Source organism: Peromyscus eremicus, chromosome 4, assembly GCF_949786415.1.
Source record: "Peromyscus eremicus chromosome 4, PerEre_H2_v1, whole genome shotgun sequence".
In the NCBI taxonomy this organism is placed as follows: domain Eukaryota; kingdom Metazoa; phylum Chordata; class Mammalia; order Rodentia; family Cricetidae; genus Peromyscus; species Peromyscus eremicus.
The window spans coordinates 152449281-152472595 of record NC_081419.1 but is presented as its reverse complement, the minus strand read 5'-3'; the positions used below and the strand labels follow the sequence as shown (position 1 = coordinate 152472595).

At 44.3% G+C, this 23315-nt stretch overlaps 1 protein-coding gene across 1 annotated transcript in view; it reads left to right on the top strand.

The window, feature by feature from the left end:
* Gmeb2 (glucocorticoid modulatory element binding protein 2) overlaps nucleotides 1-17749 on the top strand; it is a 42546-nt gene extending 24797 nt beyond the window's left edge. The window contains exons 5-10 of the mRNA XM_059262138.1: nucleotides 8093-8196; nucleotides 9864-10021; nucleotides 13151-13222; nucleotides 13450-13587; nucleotides 13835-13957; nucleotides 14763-17749. Coding sequence (XP_059118121.1) covers nucleotides 8093-8196; nucleotides 9864-10021; nucleotides 13151-13222; nucleotides 13450-13587; nucleotides 13835-13957; nucleotides 14763-15403 — 1236 coding nt within the window. The 3' untranslated portion in view covers nucleotides 15404-17749. The remainder of the gene's footprint in view (nucleotides 1-8092; nucleotides 8197-9863; nucleotides 10022-13150; nucleotides 13223-13449; nucleotides 13588-13834; nucleotides 13958-14762) is intronic.
* The last annotated feature ends 5566 nt before the right edge of the window (nucleotides 17750-23315 follow it).

The following is a 23315-nucleotide window of genomic DNA, read 5'->3' as shown; positions in this document are numbered from 1 at the left end:
GAGTGGGAAAGGTATTCTATTTCTGGCACCATGGTAGGTTAGTACCTAAACTCATTTTGTATTGAAACAGCCCAAAATTCACACTAAGGTATATTCATAAAGCTGGTTTGAATTTTTTAATTTATTCTGTTTTATATATGAGTGTTTTGCTTGCATGTATGTATGTGCACCACATGCATGCCTGGTGACTGAGGAGGCCAGAAGAGGACATCAAATCCCCTGCAACTGGAGTTATGAATGATTGTGATCTACCATGTGGGTGCTGTGAATTAAATTTAGGTCCTCTGCAAGAAAACAAGTAAAAGTCATTAGTCCCAGGGTCAAAGTGTGGTATAGTGCCCAGACAGAATGATGAGTCTTGCTCTTGCCCAAGATATGAGTTATCTAAGTTTTGCCTGCTGTAGACAAAAAGGTAAAACCTGGGGTTCTTCATAGCATGTGTTTAGAGAGGGGCTGGTCTCTAAAATTGATACTGATGAGAGTCCTGACATCAGCCCACCTCTGCCCATCCTGAGCAGAATGCTGGCACTCCCAGTTTAAGCAATGAGAATAGAAGCTTGCTCTCTAGAACACTGACCTGTGACAGTATGGTTAAAACCTCCATCAGAGGATAGCTTGGTTTTAAGTAATTTCTAGGCTGACTTCTCCCACAATTTGACAGAAATAGTTGAAAAATCCTTTTTGAAGAAATCCATTTACCTTATGTAATTTCTACAAAATTCTAAGTCAGGAAGGGGTAGGGAGTACCTCACAGAAAAAGAAAACCAAAGCACTGGATACAAGGGAGCAAGGTGATGAGCATGTGCAGAAACATTGGGCAACAGAATCAGCTCATCACTAGGATTCCAGACATGAACCACTGTACCGGGATTTTTATGTTGGTGCTGGGGATCCAAACAGATCCTTTATGTTTATGCAGGAAGCACTTTACCAATTGAGCCATCCCTTAACTCCAAATAATTATTTAAAATTCATCTCAAATAATAAAAGATAAGCCTGAATATGTGTAAAGCATGAGCAAATTTGACAAAAACATTAGCTAGAGAGCCGGGCGGTGGTGGCGCACACCTTTAATCCCAGCACTCGGGAGGCAGAGCCAGGCGGATCTCTGTGAGTTCAAGGCCAGCCTGGGCTACCAAGTGAGTCCCAGGAAAGGTGCAAAGCTACACAGAGAAACCCTGTCTCGAAAAACCAAAACCAAAAACCAAAAACCAAAACAAACAAAACAAAAAACATTAGCTAGAAATGAATAGATTTAAAACTAAATGTTTGATTGATTTGTTTCAGAGATTAGACATAGCTGAAGAGATGATTAGTGAATTGGAGGATAGAATCCAAAACTTCATTCAAATCTCAGTTCATACATACAAGAAAGTGGCAGATAGAAGCAGGAGAAAAATATGACATGTCTGTCTGCAAGGAAGGAACCTGAAGACTTCATGAGGAGGCAAGACTGCTGTCCATCTTTTGAAAGACCTGAATGATCCCCAGATGAACAGAAAGGCTCCCATCTGGAATAATTTAATGTTAAAATAAATAACATCAGGCTGATCACTTGTTTAGCATGTATAAGGCTTGGAGTTTAGTCCTAGCATGACAAGAGAGAAATAAGTAGTAATACATGAGTAAGATAAGGTTCCCCTTATCTTTTCAGTTTATTGCATGAATGTTTTATACTAAGTTAAAAAAGCAGACTCCATGTGATTATGACATAAGCCGTGATGCTTTTAAATTTGTGTCAAGGGACAGAAGGGAAAATTCTATGCCTTACAAGGAAATCTTGATTTAACCTTTCATGAACTACAAGCATCTAAAACAGTGGTTCTCAATCTTCCTAATGCTGTAACCCCTTTAATACAGTTCTTCATGTTGTGGTGACCCCAATCATAAAATTATTTTCATTGCTACTTTATAACTGTAATTTTGCTACTGTTATGAATCATAATGTAAATGTCTGATATGCAGGATTTCTGATAATACAACCCCTGTGAAAGGGTTAGTTGATATCCAAAGGGGTCTCGACCTGCAGGTTGAGAATCACTGATCTAAAGCCTACGAGCCTTTAGCTGATCATCCGTAGCAAGTTCAATCTCTGTCAAAGAGCTGGCAAGTGTTCTTTTACTGGTTACTCTGTAGCTGAGTTATTTCATTTGTATTCTGGATGTTGAACTCTGGTGTTATTGCAGGCAAATTTCTTCTTAAATTCCTTTACTACAGGCTGGGGATATAACTCAATGCATATGTATGGAAGCATGTGCGCGCGCGCACACACACACACACACACACACACACACACACACACACACACACAAAACTTGTCTGCAACCAAAAGGCCCTAGATTCAATTTCTAGTACCACCTAAAAAACAAACAAATAAAAACATCTTTGTGCTAGGAAGAAGGCTCGGTTAGTAAAGGGCTTGCTATGCATGCAAGAGGATCCGAGTTAAAATCCCTAGCACCCTCAGCGAGTTTGCTATGAGATTGTGTCTCCTAGTATTATCAGAGGCTACACCCATAAAGTCTCACCAACATGACTGCTCAAATATTAGCTGAACAGGGATGAGCATGCCAAACTGGATGGAGAAAATCCATGAAGCCTCAACCCTATACAAAGAACTGTAGGCAGCTGAGGAAGCTGGGAGTGGAAGAGGTGGTCTTCCCCAGGGAAGATCACACCAATTGGTTGTCCAGTGCCAAATAGTCAGTTAAGAAAACATACATACCAGTAACATTATATGGACTGAACAGGTTATATTTAGAAATATATGTATATACATACACATGAAATAACAATTAGTGGAAAAAGAGGCTGTAGATTTGAAGGAGAGCAAGGAAGGCTATTTGGGAGGATTTAGAGGGAGGAAAGGGAATGGAGAAATATTGCAATTAAATTGTAATTTTAAAAATCCCCCCCCCAAAAAAAAACAACCCTTTTAGCTGGGCAGTGGTGACACATACCTTTAATCCCAGCACTCAGGAGGCAAAGGCAGGCAGACCTCTGTGAGTTCAAGGCCAGCCTTATCTACAAAGTGAGTTCCAAGGCAGCCAGGGCTACACAGAGAACCCCTGTCTCAAAAAAAACAAAACCAAACCAAAAACAAACAAAAGCATCATGATGCACACTGTCTTCCCAACGCTATGGAGACAGAGGCAGTGGGACTTGCTGACTAGATAGTCTTCCAAATTGGTGAGGTCCAGGTTTGGTGAATATCTTAGTTACTTTTTTATTGCAGTGAAGAGACACCATGATCAAAGCAACTTATAAAAGAAAGAATTTATTGGGGCTCATAGTTCTAGAGGGTTAGAGTCCGTGGTCATCATGGTAGGGAACATGGCAGCAGGTAGGAAGGCATGGTACTGGAACAGTAGCTAAGAACTTACTTACATCCTGAACTACAGGTATACTGCAGAGAGAGAGAGAGAGAGAGAGAGAGAGAGAGAGAGAGAGAGAGAGAGAAAGAGAGAGAGAAAGAGAGAGAGAAAGCAAGCTGAGTGGAATGGTGTGAACTTTTGAAAAATCAAAGCCCACCCCCAGTGACACACTGTCTCCAACAAGGCCACATCTTCTAATCCTTCCCGAATAGTCCCACCAACTGGGGACTAAGTTTTCAAATATATTAGCCTATGGTAGATATTCTCATTCAAACCACATATGGTCTCCATACATGTGTATAAACACACACACACACACACACACACACACACACACACACACACACACCAAAAAAATTCCTTACTAGTTCTTTTGATTCTATTCATCATTGATCCCTTGGGCAATAGTAAGGGTCCTCCTGCATTTTTCTGTTAATTTTCCTACAGATATAACTCAGTGCTAATAGGAAGCTAGTCATGATCTTTACTTGTATTGACAGTGAGTTCAAAAGAGTGTAGGATATGGATAGTGTACATGCAACACAATTTCTTTTCCTCTGTAGAATAGTTTGTGGAAGGTACTGCAAGAAAAGACAGGCAGAAGTTAGGATAGAGTGTTAAGAAGACAGGGGCATGAGGAGGCTACTGAGTCCTCAGCAATGGCTTAATGACTGGGAAATAAAGTTTATTACAACGTATTTCATGTAGTTTTTCTTATATTAAGTACACTTCTGTTAGGTATGTTCAGAGAGAGAAGTGGCGTTTTCATGAGAATATCTACCAGTGAATATGGAAGGAGTGGTGGACTAGGAAATCTAGCTGTGAAGTGGAGTGAGGAGCAGTCAGAGCATCCCTTCTAGATTACACACTAACACAAAGTGATGTGGCTGCCACGAAGAAGCTTTGAGATGCTTCCCTGTCTAGGGGGCCAATGTCTATATCCTTGGCTTTAGGATAAGCAACTGTCAAGATGGATTAGAATTCTTCAGGTAGGCAACCACTGAACTGATAGAACCCATGGGTATTCCTGCCCAAAACTCACAGCCTAACTTTACTCCTGAGAAAAACTTCAAACACAAATTAGGAGACAGAACTATAATAAAATACCTAACCTTCAGTACCAGGCATCATGGTACCTGCCTTTAATCCTAGCACATAGAGACAGAAACAGGTGAATCTCTGTGGTTTCCAGGTCAGCTTGGCCTACATAGCAAGTTCTTAGCCAGCCAGAGCTAGACAGTGAAGCCCTGCCTTTAAAAACACAAAACCATGAGGAGGTGCTTAGTCTTACTGCAGCTTGATATCCCATGTTGTTGATATTCATTCACGGGAGACCTGCCCTTTCCTAAACAGAAATGGAGGAAGAGTGGATTGGCAGGGGGAACAGATGGAGGATGGAGGGGAGGAACTGGGAGGAGAGGAGGGAAGGGCAACTGCTGCTGGAGTGTAAAATAAATAAATTTATTTTTAAAAAAAGATCAGCAATTAGACACATGTACCAAAATCCATCAGGCCCTGAAAGGAAAATCTATAATTAAGGACCACCTCTCTTTCCACTGTGGAAACCCTCTGAGGCATTTGACAAAATTGTCGCTTTTAAGTTTGCTTTGTGAAAGACTTGGTGACTCCTAACCCTCAAGTGTTGTATTCTGACCCATCACTTTTCTTCCCCATTTGGCATGTTTACTTGAAGTAAATGCCAGGGTCAGAGGGCAGAGCAGATGTGTGGAGGGACAGCTTTGTCATAAAAGCAATAAAGAGTGAGTGGGTGCTTTCAAAACAAAACAACAAAACCAGCTGGGCAGTGGTAGCACATACCTTTAATCCTAGCATTTCAAGGCAGAGGCAGGCGGAACTCTGAGTTGGAGGCTAACCTGGTCTACAAAGTGAGTCATCCAGAGCTGTTATACAGAGAAAACCTGTCTTGAACACCACCCTCAAACAAAACAAAAAAACAAAGTTGGAAAGATGACTCAGTAGTTAAGATATCTAAGTTCAGTTTCTAGCATCCACATGGCAGCTCATAACCATCCTGTAACTCCAGTTCCAGGGATCCTATGCTCTCTTCTGACCTCAGGCACCAGGCATACACGTGGCGCACATACATATATACAGGTAGAACAGTCATACACATAAAGTAAAATTAAAAACAAAACAAAAGCCTGACCTGTATGCTTCAGAAATGCAAAGGTAAAGAAAGATAAAAGCAGGTTGGGAGGTGGTTTTATGAAGGACTCTGATAAACGTTGTAGTCATTCTTATATCAAGACAAAACAGGGAGAAAGGCTGTAATCAGGACGGTTGGTGTATTTGAATATGGACTGCAGGTGGACACTAATAATGTACTGATCCTGATCTGGGAAACTGTTTCATGATTGTGTCAGAGTACTTTGTTCCTAGGCAGTCTGTGTCTATGTACTATGGGGTCAAGGGTCAAGGGTCTTGCTGGGGGGTGGTAGCCAACACCTTTAATCCCAGCATTTGGGAGGCAGAGGCAGGCAGATCTCTGTGAATTCGAGGCCAGCCTGTCTACAGAGTAAGTTCCAAGGCAGCCAGAGCTGCACAGAGAAACCTTGTCTCGAAGAAAAAAAAAAAAAAGGGGAGGAAGGGAGTCGAGGGTCTCACCAGTCCAGAACACATGCATATACATGTCTTTGTAGATGGCAGTGGTGCAGAAGGGCCAAGTGAAATAGCTGTGATTCTGAAGAAAGTGTAGTGGATTTCCTGGAATACCTTTGCAATTATTCTGTAAGATTAATTATATCAAAATAAAAAATAAATGTCCCATAGATGGCATCACAGTAAAGCACTAGAATTATAGGGGCAAAGAAGACTTTTTAAATGGCTTGAAAGCTGGAGATGTGGCTTGAAAGTTGGAGATGTTGCCTAGCATGTGAAGGCCCTGGTTTCAATCCCCAATACAAAACAACAAGGGCCAGGCATGATGGTACATATATTTAATCCTAGCACACACTCAGGAAACAGAGACGGGCAGAATTCTGAGTTCAAGGTCAGTCTGGTCTACATAAAGAATTCCAGCCAGGACTGCATAGTGAGACTATATCTCCAGCAAATAAACAAACAAAAGTTCCCCAAATAAAAATGGCTAGAGAGCGAGCAAGATTGCTCAGGAGAAGCCAGAGGTTACATAGTGCAAGATTCTCCCTATGATAAGAGAGATGATTGTAAAGTTATTTCTGAAAATAAGTATGAAATAGATATTTTTCAGGAAAAACTAAATTGTCATCAGTATATCTTCTGCAAAGGATGCTCTGGATATGTTTCATGCGGAGGAAAAGAGATCCCAAACAGAAGTGTAGGATATAAAGAAGAGTGGAGGGTAAGAGATATGAGGGCAGATTCATGGTCAACTGGCAGCACTGATGGAAATGAAATGTTGGGTAGCCAGGCATGGTGGCAAATGCTAATAGTAATCCTAGCACTTGAGAGGTTGAAGCAGGAGGATAGCTGTGAGTTTGAGACCAGCCTGGATTACATAGCAATTACCAGGCCAGCCATGGCTACATAGCAAGATCCTATCTCAAAAATAAATAAGTAAATAAATAAATAAAAGGGGGAATTACACAGTGGTGCTCAGTGGTTGGTGGGCTTTGATAGCCAACCCATGATATACTCGGGGCCCAGCATAGAGCATGTAGAGAAGAAGTAGAGATAGCCACCATCCCACATGAGGGTAGGAAAGGAAAGGGGTAACAAATAGAATTGGTTCCTAGAACCAAGTGTCAGACTTGAACAGGATCAAGCCAGAAAGGCAAGGTCAGAAGAACAGAGGTAATTGCAGAATGAAGGGCTAGATGCTGGGTGCTACAGTAGTCTTCCAGTTCTGCCCTGATTAGCAATGTGAAGAGAGTTCTTTGCTGTTGCTCTGGATTACAAAAGCTGCACTGGTTCTTGGGGAATTTAGGCACATCATTTCTGTCAGCAGATGGTCATTGCAGTTGTGATTGATCATGACAGTTGTGACAATACTACCTGCAGAAGTCCTCTATGTTTAAGAAGCGGAATTCTGAAAAGAGGTGGTTTCTGGAGCCCTGCAACTGGTCCATCTGAGTTTTATTTTTATTCTTTAGTTCTAGTAGTTGCTTGCTTCAGGACATTGAATAGTATGTTTACCTTTTCAAGCTTTTTGCCCTAGTAAGCCCCAGAACAATGTTGAATCAAGAGGGCACTTCTCTTGACTTTGAGGTGGATATGTATGAGCACTATGCAAGGCAGGGCACTGTGCATCTTATGTTTCTGTGGCTTCTTAGGCAAGGGGCCATTCACATCATAGGCAGGCTATTTGCTTATGTCTTGATTAATATCACATTTTTCTGATGTGATAATGGGTGCATACCACTTAAGGAATAATCTATAAGTGACTTGCTGTGTCCTTTCTGGTGGGAGAGTACACCAGAAGCTTTCTCTGCTGTGGTCTGTCCCCTCATCTGGCACATGTACACTTTTGTGGGGCTACAGCATGCTAAGTATCAGGTAAAGAGCTATCCTTCACCCTGGCCACTGGCTACTGGGGCATATTCCAATGAAGCACTGTATCAGAGTGTTCTATACTGAGGCCTGTGACTGGTAGAGCCATGTCATTCCTTCCTGTGAACCCCTGGTGAAGGCTGGAGTTGGCAGGGAGAATGGGCTGTGCTACAGTTTCACCAGGCCTGTGTCGGTCTGAGAAGGTCCTGTACTTCTGTGTTTCTTTCTAGTACGATGAACATGTCATCAGCCCAAAGGAGTTTGTGCACCTGGCAGGGAAATCTACCTTGAAGGATTGGAAGAGAGCCATCCGGATGAATGGCATCATGCTCAGGTGGGCATCTGACCAGCTTGAGATGATGGGAGGGAAGGGATGGGGTTCACAGCCATTGCTTTTTCATTTGGTTTTGGATCTTTGAAGATGAATTATATGAGTTTTATTTTAATTTCCACTAATTCTTTACTTGGTGGTGGTGGTAGTGGTGTGGATGTATATTTTGAATATATTACTATTAAAAATTAAGGCTATAACCTGGTGTTTTTACATAGACGTTTAAGTTTAATTTTTTTGACAGTGCTTTTTGGGACCCTTCTGTCTTTTTTATTACTTTTTATGAAAGTCCCTTGTGAAGTACACAGGTACTTAGGACATGCCAGGCTCACATACTTTATGACCTAAGAGCCATACTCGTTTCTGTGTATCTGGAGACTGGCAAGCTCTCCTAGGGGGTGTTCCATCAATCAGCTACCTCACTTCCTAAGCACTCCCTAAGGTACACTGTTTTGTGTCAGAGTAGTCAACTTTGGATGCTTTCTCATAGCTCTCAGCCTTATACCTCTGAGAAACCCTCTGTTTTCTACAATATGTCTGATGGGATAGCTATTGAGACCACAGGCTGAGAGAAGTGTGTTAGGATTGCCTGAGGCCACCACTGCCCATAGGCTGAGTGAAACTGGAGCCTCTGGCCTTATGTTTATGGGTTATGATAGTCTGGCTGAGATTGGTTGAATTTTGATTCAATACCTCAAAGAGGCCAGAGGGAGTACTTAGAAGGGAAGGAAGCCCCTGGTAGGTGAGAATAAGTGACTGTAGCCTTAGAAATTGTTTTTTGAGGAGTTCCTTTCCTGTCCTTCCAAAAAGCAAAGCTTCCCCTGGAAATGATTCTTAATTCCCTGCTTCAGGACGAGTCGCTCACCACCTTTGTTAGCTGTGGGTCTGCCCCCTAGGTCTACCATCACAGTATGGATACTTGCTAGCCAGTGCCTGTAGCACGAATCTTTAAAGGTCTTACTAATAAAAACAAACCTGGAGCCAGGTATTGGGGTGAATGCTGAAAGATCAGAGAAACAGAACAGGCCACAGCTAACCTCACCTGGCCAGTTCTTCAGCTGATCCTGTTTCCTCAGACTGGAAGCCTCTGAGTCCTCATCCAGAATGAATCTCAACTGAACTGCTGCTAAAAGCCTAAAAGCTTAACCAGGCTCTAGTTCCTGGTCCTCACACCTTATATACCTTTCTGCTTCCTGCCATCACTTCCTGGGATTAAAGGTGTGTGTCACCGTGCCTGGCAGTTTCCAGTGTGGCTTTGAACTCACAGAGATCCTGATGGATCTCTGCCTTAGGAATGCTAGGATTAAAGGTGTGTGTGCCACCATTTTCTGGCCTCTATATCTAGTGGCTGTTCTGTTCTCTGACCCCAGATAAGTTTATTAGGGTGCACGATATATTGGGGAACACAATATCACCACAAGTGCCTTCATTTCCTTCCTATGGACAGAACGCTGTGTAGGTGGCTTGAGGTGGCTGTGCCACCTGTACTGTACTTGTATTTGAGCTTTCTGCATAGTAAAAATTGCAGCCCATCTCCTACCTCAGAGGAGCCTAGCCCTAGTTGGCACCTCTGCTGGAACCTATGCCCTGAAGTTGGACAGTCGAAGTCACAGTGGTAGATGAGGTATTTTCAGTTAGGTCTCACCTGGATTGCTCTGGCTTCTCCACAGGAAGATCATGGACTCTGGGGAGCTAGATTTCTACCAGCATGACAAAGTCTGCTCTAATACCTGTCGCAGCACAAAGATTGACCTCTCAGGGGCCCGTGTGTCCCTGAACAGCCCCACATCCACAGAGTACATCCCACTCACACCAGCTGCAGCTGATGGTAGGTACAAGAGGCTGCCAGTCTTGCAGGTCATTGCAGCTGTCCTAACCAGCCCTCACTGGGTGCCATGTACCTTGTCTGTTCTCCAAGAACACTCCTTCCACAGGGCCCTACAATGTTGAGTCAGCTTTCTTCCTTGTATTCTTCCTGGAAGCACATCTGGGGATTTGTTGGGTTTGCTAATGGGGGATCTTTTGTTTGTTTGTTTGCTTGTTTTTCGAGACAAGGTTTCTATATGCAGCCTTGGCTGTTCTGGAACTCACTCTGTAAACCAGGCTGGCCTTAAATTCATAGAGTGCTAGGATTAATAAAGGCGTGCACCACCACTGCCTGGCTGCTAATGGGGAATTTTAAAGCATCTTCAGTCATTTTCATTTTAAGATAGTAATTCACATATAGAGAGGATATAAAGAATGGTTAAGAATAACCTGTGTCCCTAGGCCTGCTGTCGATCACTCAAGGCCTGCCTAAAGTAGAGATACATTTTCCTTGGTGCTTGGTGACTTTTCAGACCTTTTACTGGTATCTGGATGCAAGTCTTTCCTGCTATTTGGATTTTGGATGACAATTTAGGATATTCTTATTTGTTAATATCTGTTGTTCGAATGTTAAAATGGTCTTTTAATAAAAACCCAGAGCCAGTTATCAGGGTAAAAGTTGAAAGATCAGAGAAGCAGAGCAAGCCACCTCTTAACTCACCAATTCCTCAGCCTGCAAGAGCCTCAGCTGGTAGACCTCTAGCCGAAAAGTGTTCCTCAGCCAAAAAGGCTTTAGTTCCTGTCCCTTCACGCCTTATATACCTTTCTCCACCCACCATATCACTTCCTTTTTAGTGCTGGGATTAAAGGCATGTGACTCCCAAGTATTGGGATTAAAGGTATGTGACACCACTGCCTGGCATCTATGTTTAATCTAGCGGCTTGTTCTGTTCTTTGATCTTCAGGCAAATTTATTAGGGTGCACAATATATCACCACAGATATCCATCCTTCAGAGCTGTAGAAAGATTGACTCTTTTCTTTCTGTTTATTCATTCATTCATTCATTCAATTTGGTTTTTCAAGACAAGGTTTCTTTGTGTAGCCCTGATCATCCTGGAACTAGCTTTGTAGTCCAGGCTGGCCTTGAACTCACAGAGATTCACCTGCCTCTGCTTCCTGGGTGCTGGGATTAATAAAGGTGTGTGCCACCACCACCTGGCAGTTTTCTAGAATTCTATCCAGTTCTGAGTGAGGTATTTTGAAAACTGAGGTGAGAATGAAGTTGGGTTCTGAGCTCCTTATTGTGAAATTGGTCTGTGTTATCTTTCTGTCAGTGTCACTAACCACCCTAAGCTATCTTTCTACAGTGTTAAGCTGGCATGTGCTTCCGTGTGACCAACTATGTATGCCCTTGCTGTTTAACCAGACCAACTGAAGAGCCTCATCTGGGGATGGAGGAAGAGAATGAGGCCCTATGAGTTCTGCCCTATTTTCTTTTCAAAGTGCTTCTTTGCAGACTGGTTGGTCAAGATTAGGCAGAGTCAGGGTTAAGGTTCAGCTCTTTTGATAGTACTGAATTCTCTTGAGAAACCCAGGGACACCCAGGGTCATAGGGACTGACCTTTGTCAGCTCTTTCCTCAGTCCATGTTTATGGTTTACCATGATTTGAGGGTGTCTATTGCTTAGCTCCTTTCTGGACCTAAAGCGCCAGGTATGCTAGGAGGTCAGGACAGAGCTCTTCTGGGGACACATCAGAATGAAAGGCAGTGTGGGGAGTGAGTGGTCCAGGTCTTGGTGGCTGCCTTGGCTTGCCTTATTAAAGTTAGTCACAGCCCAACAGAGGCTAGTGAGGTGTTTTAAGTACACTTAGAGTTGGCTGAACTATGGGGTTTGTAGTGTTTCCAACTGATGGTGTGTTTATCAGTGTGTAACCACATCATAACAGAAAGAACACCTATTAGCTTATTCCTGCAAGCCTTAGTGAGATGGTAACCAGCCAGAATGCCAATTTCATGGGATTATTTTATAGGTCTCATGCCTATATATATAAGCTTTTAAAGTAAATAGCCAATAAATAGCAGTTCCTGAAAAAAGAACATTGGTTGTAGGTGACAGGCCAGGACAAATAGGAACCACTAGTGCCATCTCCTGACAGAGCAAGTGGGCTTTCTGGGCCCCCTAAGCAAGGCTGTGATTCCTGGGAAAAGCAGAACTGAGGTTAGGATTTAGCTCTTCTGGTGATTTGGTTTCTTTAGCTTAGAATTTTTATGAGCCTTTGGCTTGAATATTGTATAGCCAGGGGGAGGTATTCCTGTTTAGTTGATTCCAGGCATACAGGACTCACAAGCATTACAACATTGGTAACCCTACTGTGCTGAGGAAAGCTGTCAGTGGGAGAGTCTTTTGGCATGCATCCTAAACTTCTGTGGAGCTGGCTCTTCCTACTGGCTGGTCCCTTCAGGAACTCTAGGAGGGGCCCAAATTTTTACTAAGTGTTGGCATTATCCTTTTAAGATGCTGTCCTCCTCAACAATTCCATATCTTCTGAAATATATGTCTGTTTCTGAGTCTGCCTCTGAGATAGGTGTGTGCATGAAGCCATGGTCAGAAACTCTAGAACTTCCAAGTGCAAACTATGTGGACAGTTGGATTTGTAGGTGCCAGATATGAACGTGGGGATATACTAGAGTGGATAGTCTGTCTCTTTTAATATTAAAAAAAAATTGGAATTATGATGAGTTCTAAGATTACTATGGCATCAGTAAAATTTAGACAAGAGGCAAAGGTGACCCATAGGGCAAGGAGAGGAAAACAAGATGGGCAGAGAGTTCCCCTGCCAGTTTTCCAAGGCTTAGTCACAGAGGCTTGCACATAGAACCAGAGGAGCAGAATGTTGGGAGCTGCTGAAGTTGGATGATGGCTCAGATGCTGTTCTTTCTTTGTGTGTTTAAAGACATCTGTGATTAAAAATAAACTCACTATGAAGTAGAGAGTACTTTGACTAGTACTAGTGTATTGTGCTTCTCAGTTCTGTGAAAATGGGTGGGGAAGAAGGATTCAGATGTAGCCTTGGAAGGATCATTCGGACTTTAGTTCTGGGGGCTGTAATATAGAGCAACACTCACCCACAGCTCTGCCTTATCTGCAGTGAATGGCTCACCTGCTACCATCACCATAGAGACCTGTGAGGACCCTGGTGACTGGACCACAGCCATTGGAGGTATATTCCCCCAGCTTCTTGGGAATACAGGTGGGCCCATGGCAGGAACTATCTACCCATGATCTGATCCTGGCTGAGCTCGGGATCCAACCATTGACCCACTAGACATATGGGCTGTAATATGGAACTCAGTGCTTCATGTGCTGGCCTCCTAAGGTGATGTCCTATTGTCAGTTACTCCATACATCAATTTGTCTCCTGCCTATCTGACTCTTTTTCCATCATAGATGACACATTTGCATTCTGGCGGGGACTGAAGGATGCGGGCTTACTGGATGAGGTTATACAGGAATTCCAACAGGAACTGGAGGAAACCATGAAAGGCCTGCAGCAGCGAGTGCAGGACCCACCCCTGCAGCTCCGAGGTAAAGGGGCCTGATTCTCCCTCCTGCTATCCCTAGGTCTTGCCATGTAGCTGGGATGGAAGCTGAACCTGAACACAGGACCCTACTGTGCTGAGGGGAGCTGTCAGTGGGAGAGTCTTTTGGTATACATCCTAAACTTCAGTGGAGCTGGCTCCTCCCACTGGCTGGTCCCTCAGGAGTCAGCCCAGCACTGGAGTTCACTGGAGGGGCCCAGATTTTTACTAAGTGTTGGCATTGTCCCTTTAAGATGCTGTCCTCCTCAACAACATCGTGCAAAACTTTGGCATGCTGGATCTTGTGAAGAAGGTGCTGGCCAGCCATAAATGTCAAATGGACCGCTCTCGGGAACAGTATGCCCGGGACCTGGCAGGTATGCCCAGCAGCAGTGTGGGGTGTGGGGAGCCCATAGGCTCACCTCTCTAGTCATGTGTCCACATACTTCAGTCACAGCCACATAGGTGAGCTTTTCATTTGAAGACCAAGAAGTCAGAAGAACACAGGCATCATACATGGAAAAGTCAGTGAAACTCCAGTGGCCGTGGCCGGACTTGCCAGTACAGAAAGGATAGGTCACTCTTTACTGACCTTTTTGTGATGAACCAAGTTTTTTATTTATTTATTTTTTTTTATTTTTATGAACCAAGTTTTTTAATTTAAAGGAATATGACAAGGGAATGGAAAAAATCACCTGCTCCAGCCAGAGCTGGATTGTCCTGCGGTGTTTGTATATTAGTAATAAGTTTTCCCTGGTGTTTTTACTTAAATGTATGCCCTGCATGTGACTCTGTGTGTGTGTGTGTGTGTGTGTGTGTGTGTGTGTCTGTCTGTCTGTCTGTCTGTCTGTCTGTCTCTGTGTGTGTCTGTGTGCAAATAGGCCTTTTACTTGGTTGCTCTTGCCTAACAACAACTTTCATGTGAAACTGAATGGAACACTTTGATGCTGAGGGGAATGTTTGGCCTAAAAAACTTCCCTTTGGAACTGTGCTCTTGGGTCATCCTGAGGGCCATTAAGGGACCTACTGCTAACAACCTTTCCTTTGGCAAGCAGCCCTTCATTCATTCAGGTTGCTGTTGGTTTATGATCTGCTCACTGATTGTACATGTCTGCATTGTCCCTGTGGGAACACCATCTGTCTCCATCTCTGTTCTCTGGTGACGCTGTGTATCTCCTGCAGCCCTGGAACAGCAGTGTGATGAGCACCGTCGCCGTGCCAAGGAGCTGAAGCACAAGTCCCAGCACCTCAGCAATGTGCTCATGACGTTGACACCAGTCTCCCTGCCATCCCCTATGAAGCGGCCCCGTCTTGCACGAGCTACATCTGGACCAGCTGCTGTGGCTTCCCAGGTGCTTACACAGTCTGCACAGATTGCTCTTGGTCCAGGAATGCCTGTGTCGCAGCTGACCAGTATGCCACTTAGCAAAGTGGTGTCTACACTGCCCTCCACTGTCCTGGGTAAGGGTTCTCCTCAAGCTGCCCCAGCCAGTTCACCAGCCTCCCCACTGCTTGGGGGCTACACAGTCCTGGCCTCCTCTGGCTCTACCTTCCCCAGCACGGTAGAGATCCATCCGGACACATCCAGCCTCACAGTTCTGAGCACAGCTGCCATGCAGGATGGCAGTACAGTACTAAAGGTGGTCAGTCCACTGCAGCTGCTCACTCTGCCTGGTCTCGGACCCACCCTGCAGAATGTGGCCCAGGCATCACCTGCAGGCAGCACCATCATGACAGTGCCCACAGCAGCTGCTACTGGACCTGAGGAACACACAGCCACTATTGAGGTGGCTGCTGTAGCAGATGACCATGAGCATAAGTAGCTGGCAGGGAGGGTAAGATCCTTCCAAGTTTGGCTGGCTTCTCTCCTCAGGCCACTGCAGGCAGAGGCCACTACAGACACAGGCCACAGGACTGGCTCAGTACAGGCAGGTCTGATGGGCTGAACCAAAGAGAGGATTGCCGGATGAATCAAGAGAAGAAAAGGGGGCAGAATGATGCCAGCAACCTGGAAAATCAGTCTTCAGCTTCTAAACTTCCTCCCCTTTTTTCATGGGAAATACTCTTTTCCATCTGTTGCTTATTAATCCTGTTTACACATTGGGCCTTGAGCAGGAACCAGGGGGTCAGTGACCAGGAGAAGGCCTGGGTGCTTCTGGAACAGCTGCAGAGCCAGCACCAGAGCCCAATTGATTACAGGTCCTAGTGCCTGCACCCCAATGGGACTGAGCCTGCTGGGTCATTATTGACACATGTCTTGGGCAGCATGCCTGAGTGTGGAAGCCATAGATCCTATGGATTTGGTCTCTTCCCACAGTTCTCTGTAGGTTCAGTATGGCCAGTGTCCATGTTCCTTCACTGTGGGAACATGCCCTGGGGCTGAGTGCAGACCCCAGTCAAGACCCTCCCTTCCCCACAGGCATTCAGGTGGTGAAGGGATTTCATGGACCTGGTGTGTTCTAGACCCCTTTGCACATGGGCTGCAGGTGTTTTTAAGTAAATTGCTTAGTAGGCTTCTAGGAAAAATTAAATTTATAGTGTTTTCAACCAAAACAATGCTGAGTGCCTAGGCTCCTGAGTCAGTTCTGGGAGGGACCCAGAGCACCTATACATACACCTAGCCAGGTGCTAGAGGTCTTAGGTAGTGTCTTTCCCTGAGAAAGCTCTGGAGGATTTGTATGGAGGTATGCCTGAGATTTGGGGTAGCTCAAATGACTCCCTATGTGCAGCCTGCTCTTATAGTCCCCTACAGTAGCACCCCTAAATTTTCCCTGGAGGTAGAGCAGGGCCTCTCTGGCCAATACTCAGTGTCTCTATCCTGAGAGCCCCAGGGTGTGTGAGAAGGCTGTTTAGAGTTGGAGGGTCAGTCAGCTGGGAGATAGGATCCAGAATGTTCCATGGAAGGCTGTCTGCAGGCAGTTTTTATAGGTCTGGTTGGGCCCATGCAGGGGGCTATCCTCTAGGCCAGAGTCCTTGGAGCCAAACAATTCAGGGAACAGAGTTTTGGCCTCTTGGTAAGGTATGTCCTGGGATAGTCCTAAGGTGCCTCTTAAACTTCCTGTTCTGTCAACTGAAGGCTTTCCTTTCAAGGGCCCCACAGCAGGAAGGGACCACTGTCCCATTTATCTGCTTTGAAGGGAACTGGTTAACTTTTTGTCCATCCATCCATCCCCTTGAGTGCCCAGATCCCTTCACCTTTGCGGAGACTGGGGCCTTGCCTGCCCCTACTCTCACACCGTGTCAAGCTACTGAGGTTCTAGCTCTTGTTTTCCTTCTGTTACATCATTGTTCACTGTGGTCATGAATCGGCTGTTTTTGGCAGATGTTTACCTGTTTATGTATATACTCCTTTTTGAAAACTTGCTTGAGTTACAAGTCCTGTTAAATGCAGCTGCGTGACTCTAGAGGCATTGGGAGGACCAGCAGGGTGGGTACTGCCCAGAAGTCCCTGCTCTACAAGCTAAGACTGTATAAGCATCACAAATAAAACCTTCTTGCCCTGGGAACCAAGAGCCTTTCCTTGGCACAAGTCCCAGGTGCCATCTGCTTTTTGGGATGTGGGCCAGTTTCTTCATAAGAGCAAGGTTGAAACCTTTTAGCCCTTGCCCCTTAGAGCATGGAGGTACTGGTGGAAGGTGAAATTCATTTCAGAGCCATACAAAAATAATCCTCAAATCAGCTTCAGAATTAGTTCACACCACGCATTCCCACTGTCCCCAGAGGCTGTCCGTAAGCCCACCCTCCAAGGCTGTTCCTGGCAGGCCAGGGAGGGTTCTGCAGGACAGAGAAGGCCCAGTAGTCCCATCTGCATGGAACCTGCAGTTCTTGGGGAGGAAGTGTGATCATTGCCCCACCACTTATTTGCACCTGCCTCTTGTGGTTCCTACTGACTCCTCTGTTGCTGTGTTCCCTGCCCATTGGGCCAATCAGGATCCAGGAAGGAAAGTCTTCCGCTTCACATGCAAACATGGGTGCTTGTGGCTGCTTTCAGTTTTGTTTTCTGAGGAAATAGGACAGGATTTGGTTTTGCAGAGGGTGCAAGCTCCTTTCCACACCTGCCCAGGAGGCATGCAGGGAAGGGCAAGTTTGAGTTCTTTGAGTTCTACTTTGTATGTTGTTAAGTAAGTATCTGCTTGGTACTTTGATTTAAAATAAAAACACTTTTTTAATTTGTGTGTTTATCTCTTGTGATGAAAACTATGGAAGAAACCAAATTTAACTTGTAAAAACATGCCCCTTGTGACAGTGCTAGCTTATTTCAGGTTCTTCACACACATCTGCCACTGAGTCTGACTGTGGCTGGGGTTGGGAGCCAAGGAGCCTTCATAGTGTCCTGAGGTCAAACAGTTTTGTTTGTGTATTTGTTTGATTGTTATATTTTTGTTGTTGTTGGTGGTGGATCTTTTTGTTTTGTTTGTTTGTTTGAGACAGGGTCTCTCTACATAGCCCCGGCTGTTCTGGAACTCACTATGTAGACCAGGCTGACCTGGAACTCATAGGGATTCCACCTGCCTTTGTTGGGATTAAAGGTGTGCATCACCACACTCTGCTCAAACACTTTTAGTAACACACCAGGTACCATTTGGCTTCCTTGTTTAGCTCAGTGTGCAGGTGTATGCAGTGTAGGTGCTAGGCATCTCTCTGTGTGCCTTTCTGTTGCTGCGTCAGACTTTGCAGACTGGGTGACTCAGAAACAACAGAGATTCACTACTTGTAAATCAAGGCAGACACTGTAGAGCTGTGAGGAACATGGAACAAGGTGAGGATAAGGTCAGAGTAACTCTTCTTCACCTTGACCCAAAGCTGGAGTTCCAAGAACTTTCTCTAGAGGATAGGGAGGGGCCTTTGCTGTCAAGCTAGCCAGGTTCTTCCCTTGCTCAGCTTGTTCAAGATCCTTCTTTAGTACTGCTACCCTCTTTGGTACTGTGGTCCTTAGGAGACCACAGGTATGTGTCATAATGTGTCACAGCCTGGGTGTGGGTTCATTCAAATTCATGGAAAAAAGACTCAGAGGCACCTTAAGAATGAATCTAGCCTTTCTAGCTGCAGGGGAATCAAGTCTCTAAGGACTATCCTATTATATCTGTATTCCCTTTTCTTCTTTAGAAAGAAATTGCATTTATAATCAACCCCCTTTAAATAAAAATAAACATTTATAAACAGTGTTTTCAGAATTTGGGCATAGCTTTTCATAATACTTCCTGCTGATTGGGGGCACTGGCAATCTTAGGGGGATCCTGGGTCAAGTCTTTTTTTTTTTTTTTTTTGTTTTTGTTTTTGTTTTTTTGAGGCAGGGTTTCTCTGTGTAGCTTTGTGCCTTTCCTGGAACTCACTCTGTAGCCCAGGTTGGCCTTGGACTCACAGAGATCCACCTGCCTTTGCCTCCCAAGTGCTGGGATTAAAGATGTGCGCCACTACCGCCCGGCCTATGGTCAAGTCTTGAGGTCTAGTTTGTGAAGCTGCATCATCTCAGCCAGTTGTCTTGAAGCTGTTCTGGATGTTGGATCATCTGGGCCATAGATCCAATTGGAGACCTCAGGGAGTCTTCCTTGATGGAACCATATTAACCTAGGAATCCACTGCTTCTCATTCTCTGTGGAAACAAAAGCAGACCCTCTTTTCCAAAGCAACATATCCTTAGACTCAAATTTTGAAGTCAAGATACCTTTAAAATATATATGTTGGTTTAATTTAATAGCCTTTATAATTAAATGTCTTTCTGCAGTTAGCTCATTAACAGTCAAAAAATTCAAAACACAATATAATCCAGGCTCTCTGTGTATTTTCCATCTTTACATGGCTATTTCTTTTATATTACTTTTATTGTCTCTTTAAAGATTTTATTTTTTAAAACTATTTATTCCTTTTTTTTTAAAGATTTATTTATTTATTATGCATACAATGTTCTGTCTGCATGTATTTCTGCAGGCCAGAAGAGGGCACCAGATCTCATTACAGATGGTTGTGAGCCACCATGTGGTTGCTGGGAATTGAACTCAGGACCTCTGGAAGAGCAGTCAGTGCTCCTAACCTCTGAGCCATCTCTCCAGCCCTATTTATTTCTTTATATAACTGCCTATACTCATTTTCCTCTTTCTTCCAAGCCTATGTACATTTTTACATACACTGTATACCATTTAGAGGTTTATTCCATCTGAATCTGTCTTATTGTGTATCTGTAATCCTTTTCTGACCAGGAGAGATTTGAAACTGCTAAGCTGGGCAGCAGCTTTGGCTGTTGACTCCACCCTATTCGGTTTCCCAACATGGCGGGAGTATGTTTACTGCTATCTCTGAGAGCTATGCTCACCTCCAACTCTGGGAAGTAGTGGTTCTATGCCTCCATCAAGCAGTGTGTAGCCCAGGCCAGAAACCTGGCTTGGAGACACCTCTCTGTACGGTGGGAATCTGCCATGCTGTGCTCATGCTCAAGTGCCACAGTGTCTCTGTGCCGCTGCCTGCATGAGAGACAAAAACTAGGAAGCTGCTCTTGGCTCCATTTTAGAACCTTTTTTTTAAAGCCTTCTCTGGTTTTAAGTGGAAATTCTTGCCCCATATTGGAACACCAGATGTGTCCCACCCGGTGCTGCAGCCACTCAATCCCAAGTAAACACACAGAAGCTTATATTAATTACAAACTGTATGGCCTATGGCTCAGGCTCATTATTAGCTAGCTCTTATAACTTAATTCAACCCATTTCTATTAATCTATGTTTTGCCACATGGCTTCACAGCATTACCTGTTCTCTCACATCTTGCTTCCCTGATGGTGGCTTGCAGCTTCTGACTCTACCCTTCTTTATCTCCGTCTTCAGTTTGAATGTACTGCCTAACCTTATTCTGCCTCACCATTGGCCAAAGAGCTTTGTTTATCAACCAATGGGAGCAACACATTCACAGCGTACAGAAAGACATCCCATAGCATGTAGGTGCTAACTCTCTGGAGTCAGCCCAGGTGTAGCCCAGCAGGAGTGCTGCCACAGGTATGCCTCTCCTACATCCCACATAGCAGAGAGGCAGATACCATGTCATGTCACTTAATGAGAGTTGGATAAGGCATAGACTTCCTTGGGGGTGGGTTTTGATGGATGTGTGACTTCCTAGTGGGGACCTAAACAAATGTCTACTTAGCATCTGAAGACTTGCTCTGATTCGATGTTCTTCCATGAGCATGCATCACTGCAATAGAGCCTATCAATGGACTGCAATAGAGCCTATTGATGAACTGCAATAGAGCCTATAGATGGGCTACAGTAGAGCCTATAGATGGACTGCAATAGAGCCTGTACATGGACTGCAATAGAGCCTATAGATGAGCCATGGGCCCTGCCTATCATTGTACTTCATGGACCTCCTGTTTCCAGCCCACCTACAATCCCTAGAAAATCTGTAGGCATCTCAGATTTAATGAGTTCAAGACAGAATTCACTTTCTCCCCTGAACCTGTTCCTGTTGTTTCTTGTCTCTAGGAAGGATATCACCAGCCACATGTTGCTTAGGCCACCTTTTCGCAGTCTCACCTCAGATATCCCCTCCTCACTAAGCCATACTCTTCCACCTCTCAGGTCAAGAGCATTCACATTTGTTCTTTACTGTTGTTCTCTATAGTCACTCTGCCCCTGACATTACCAAAGAACCCTTTTCCTCCCCTGGGCAAGGGGAATGTATGTACCTTCATCAGCCCTTTTGACACTCTATTCCTGACATTTGTGGCAGTCACAGGCTGCAGAATATAAACCCACTAGCTCATAAGGGTTAACCTCTTATGTCCCCACTGAGAAGGCCCTAGAGACAGGTTCTAGCATTGGCTACTGATGGATGAGGATGCAAGAGGGAAGAAAGGGGAGCAGAGGAGCAGTCTGCCCACTCAGCTTGCAGTGTTCTGTAGCATGAGTCCGCAAAGGATGGGCTGAGTGATATCCCACATCTGGACAGACTGCACTTTGCCCATTCACCTACTGAAGGAGGACATTTTTTTTTCAATTCTTTTGAGTAAATAACTATTGTGAGGTCATACAGAAATACTTTTATAGTTTTATGAGAAATTGCCACAGTGTCTTCTAGTGCAGCTGTATCATTTTGTATTTCTGCCAGCAATGAGTGTTCCTGTTGACCCACATCCTCACTCCATGTAGTATACTAGCATTTTGGACTTTGGCATTGTGGTAAGTGTATGGTGGTATCTCACTGTTGCATTTTTGCTTGTTTTTGTTTTGTTTGAAATGTTACCACTGTGTAGCCAAAAATAGTTTCACGCTTGTAATGCTCCCGCCTCTCTCTCCTGTGGAATTACAGACATGTGCCACCACATTCAACTTCTCTATTAAAAAATTATTACCGGGCGGTGGTGGCGCACGCCTGTAATCCCAGCACTCGGGAGGCAGAGGCAGGTGGATCTCTTGTGAGTTCGAGGCCAGCCTGGTCTACAGAGCTAGTCCAGGATAGGCTCCAAAGCTACAGAGAAACCCTGTCTCGAAAAACCAAGAAAAAAAAATTATTATATTATTATGTACATGAAGTATGGGGGGGCATGTGCTATGTGCATGTGGAGGTCAGTGGACAACTTTGTGGAGTTAGTTCTCTCCACCTTCATATGAGTTCCAGAAATAGAACTCAGGTTGTCAGTCTTGTACAACAACTGCTTTTACAGACTGAGCCATCTCGCCGCCCTCCCCTGTTGTTTTAATTTTAATTTGTAGTTGCATAATGGCATATGATACAGGACACATTTTTAAAAGATTTGTTTTTATTTTCATATGTATGAGTGTTTTACCTACATGTATGTATGTGCAGCACATCCCTGCCTGGTGTTTGCAGTTCCAGAAGACATCAGATTCCCTGAACTGGAGATAAAGATGGTTGTGAAGCAGGGCTGTGGTGGTTTTATACCTTCAATCCTAGCACTCAGGAGGCAGAGGCAGGCAGATCTCTATGAGCTCAAGGCCAATCTGGTCTACAGAGCAAGATCTAGGACAGCCAAGGCTACATAGGGAAACCTTGTCTCAAAAAACAAAAAAATAAACAAAAAAAGATATTTGTGAGTTGCCATATAGGTGCTGTGAACTGAACTCAGGTCCTTTGCAAAATCAGGAAGTCCTTAAAAGTTCTTTTTTTATGTGCCTATATATCCTCTTCAGAAAAGTATCAGGTCTTATGCCTATTTTTTTTTAAAAAAAGGATTTATTTATTTATTTATTTATTTATTTATTTATTTATTTATTTATTTTTTTTGGTTTTTTCGAGACAGGGTTTCTCTGTGTAGCTTTGCGCCTTTCCTGGAACTCACTTGGTAGCCCAGGCTGGCCTCAAACTCACAGAGATCTGCCTGGCTCTGCCTCCCGAGTGCTGGGATTAAAGGCGTGCGCCACCACCGCCCGGCAAAAGAAACCAAGTTTTTTTTTCCCCTTGGTATTTTTTTGAGACAGGGTTTCTCTGTGTAGTTTTGGTGCCTGTCCTGGATCTTGCTCTGTAGACCAGGCTGGCCTCGAACTCACAGAGATCCGCCTGGCTCTGCCTCCCAAGTGGGACTAAAGGCGTGCGCCACCACCGCCTGGCAAGATTTACTTATTTTAATTTGTTAATTATGAGCCTTTATATTTATGAGTGCCACCACTAGCATGTCAGGTGCTCACAAAATTACAGACAAAATTAGCTGCCATGTGGGTCCTGGGAATTAAACCTGGATCTTCTGGAAGAGCAGCCAGTGCTTTTACCCACTGAATCATCTTTCCAGCT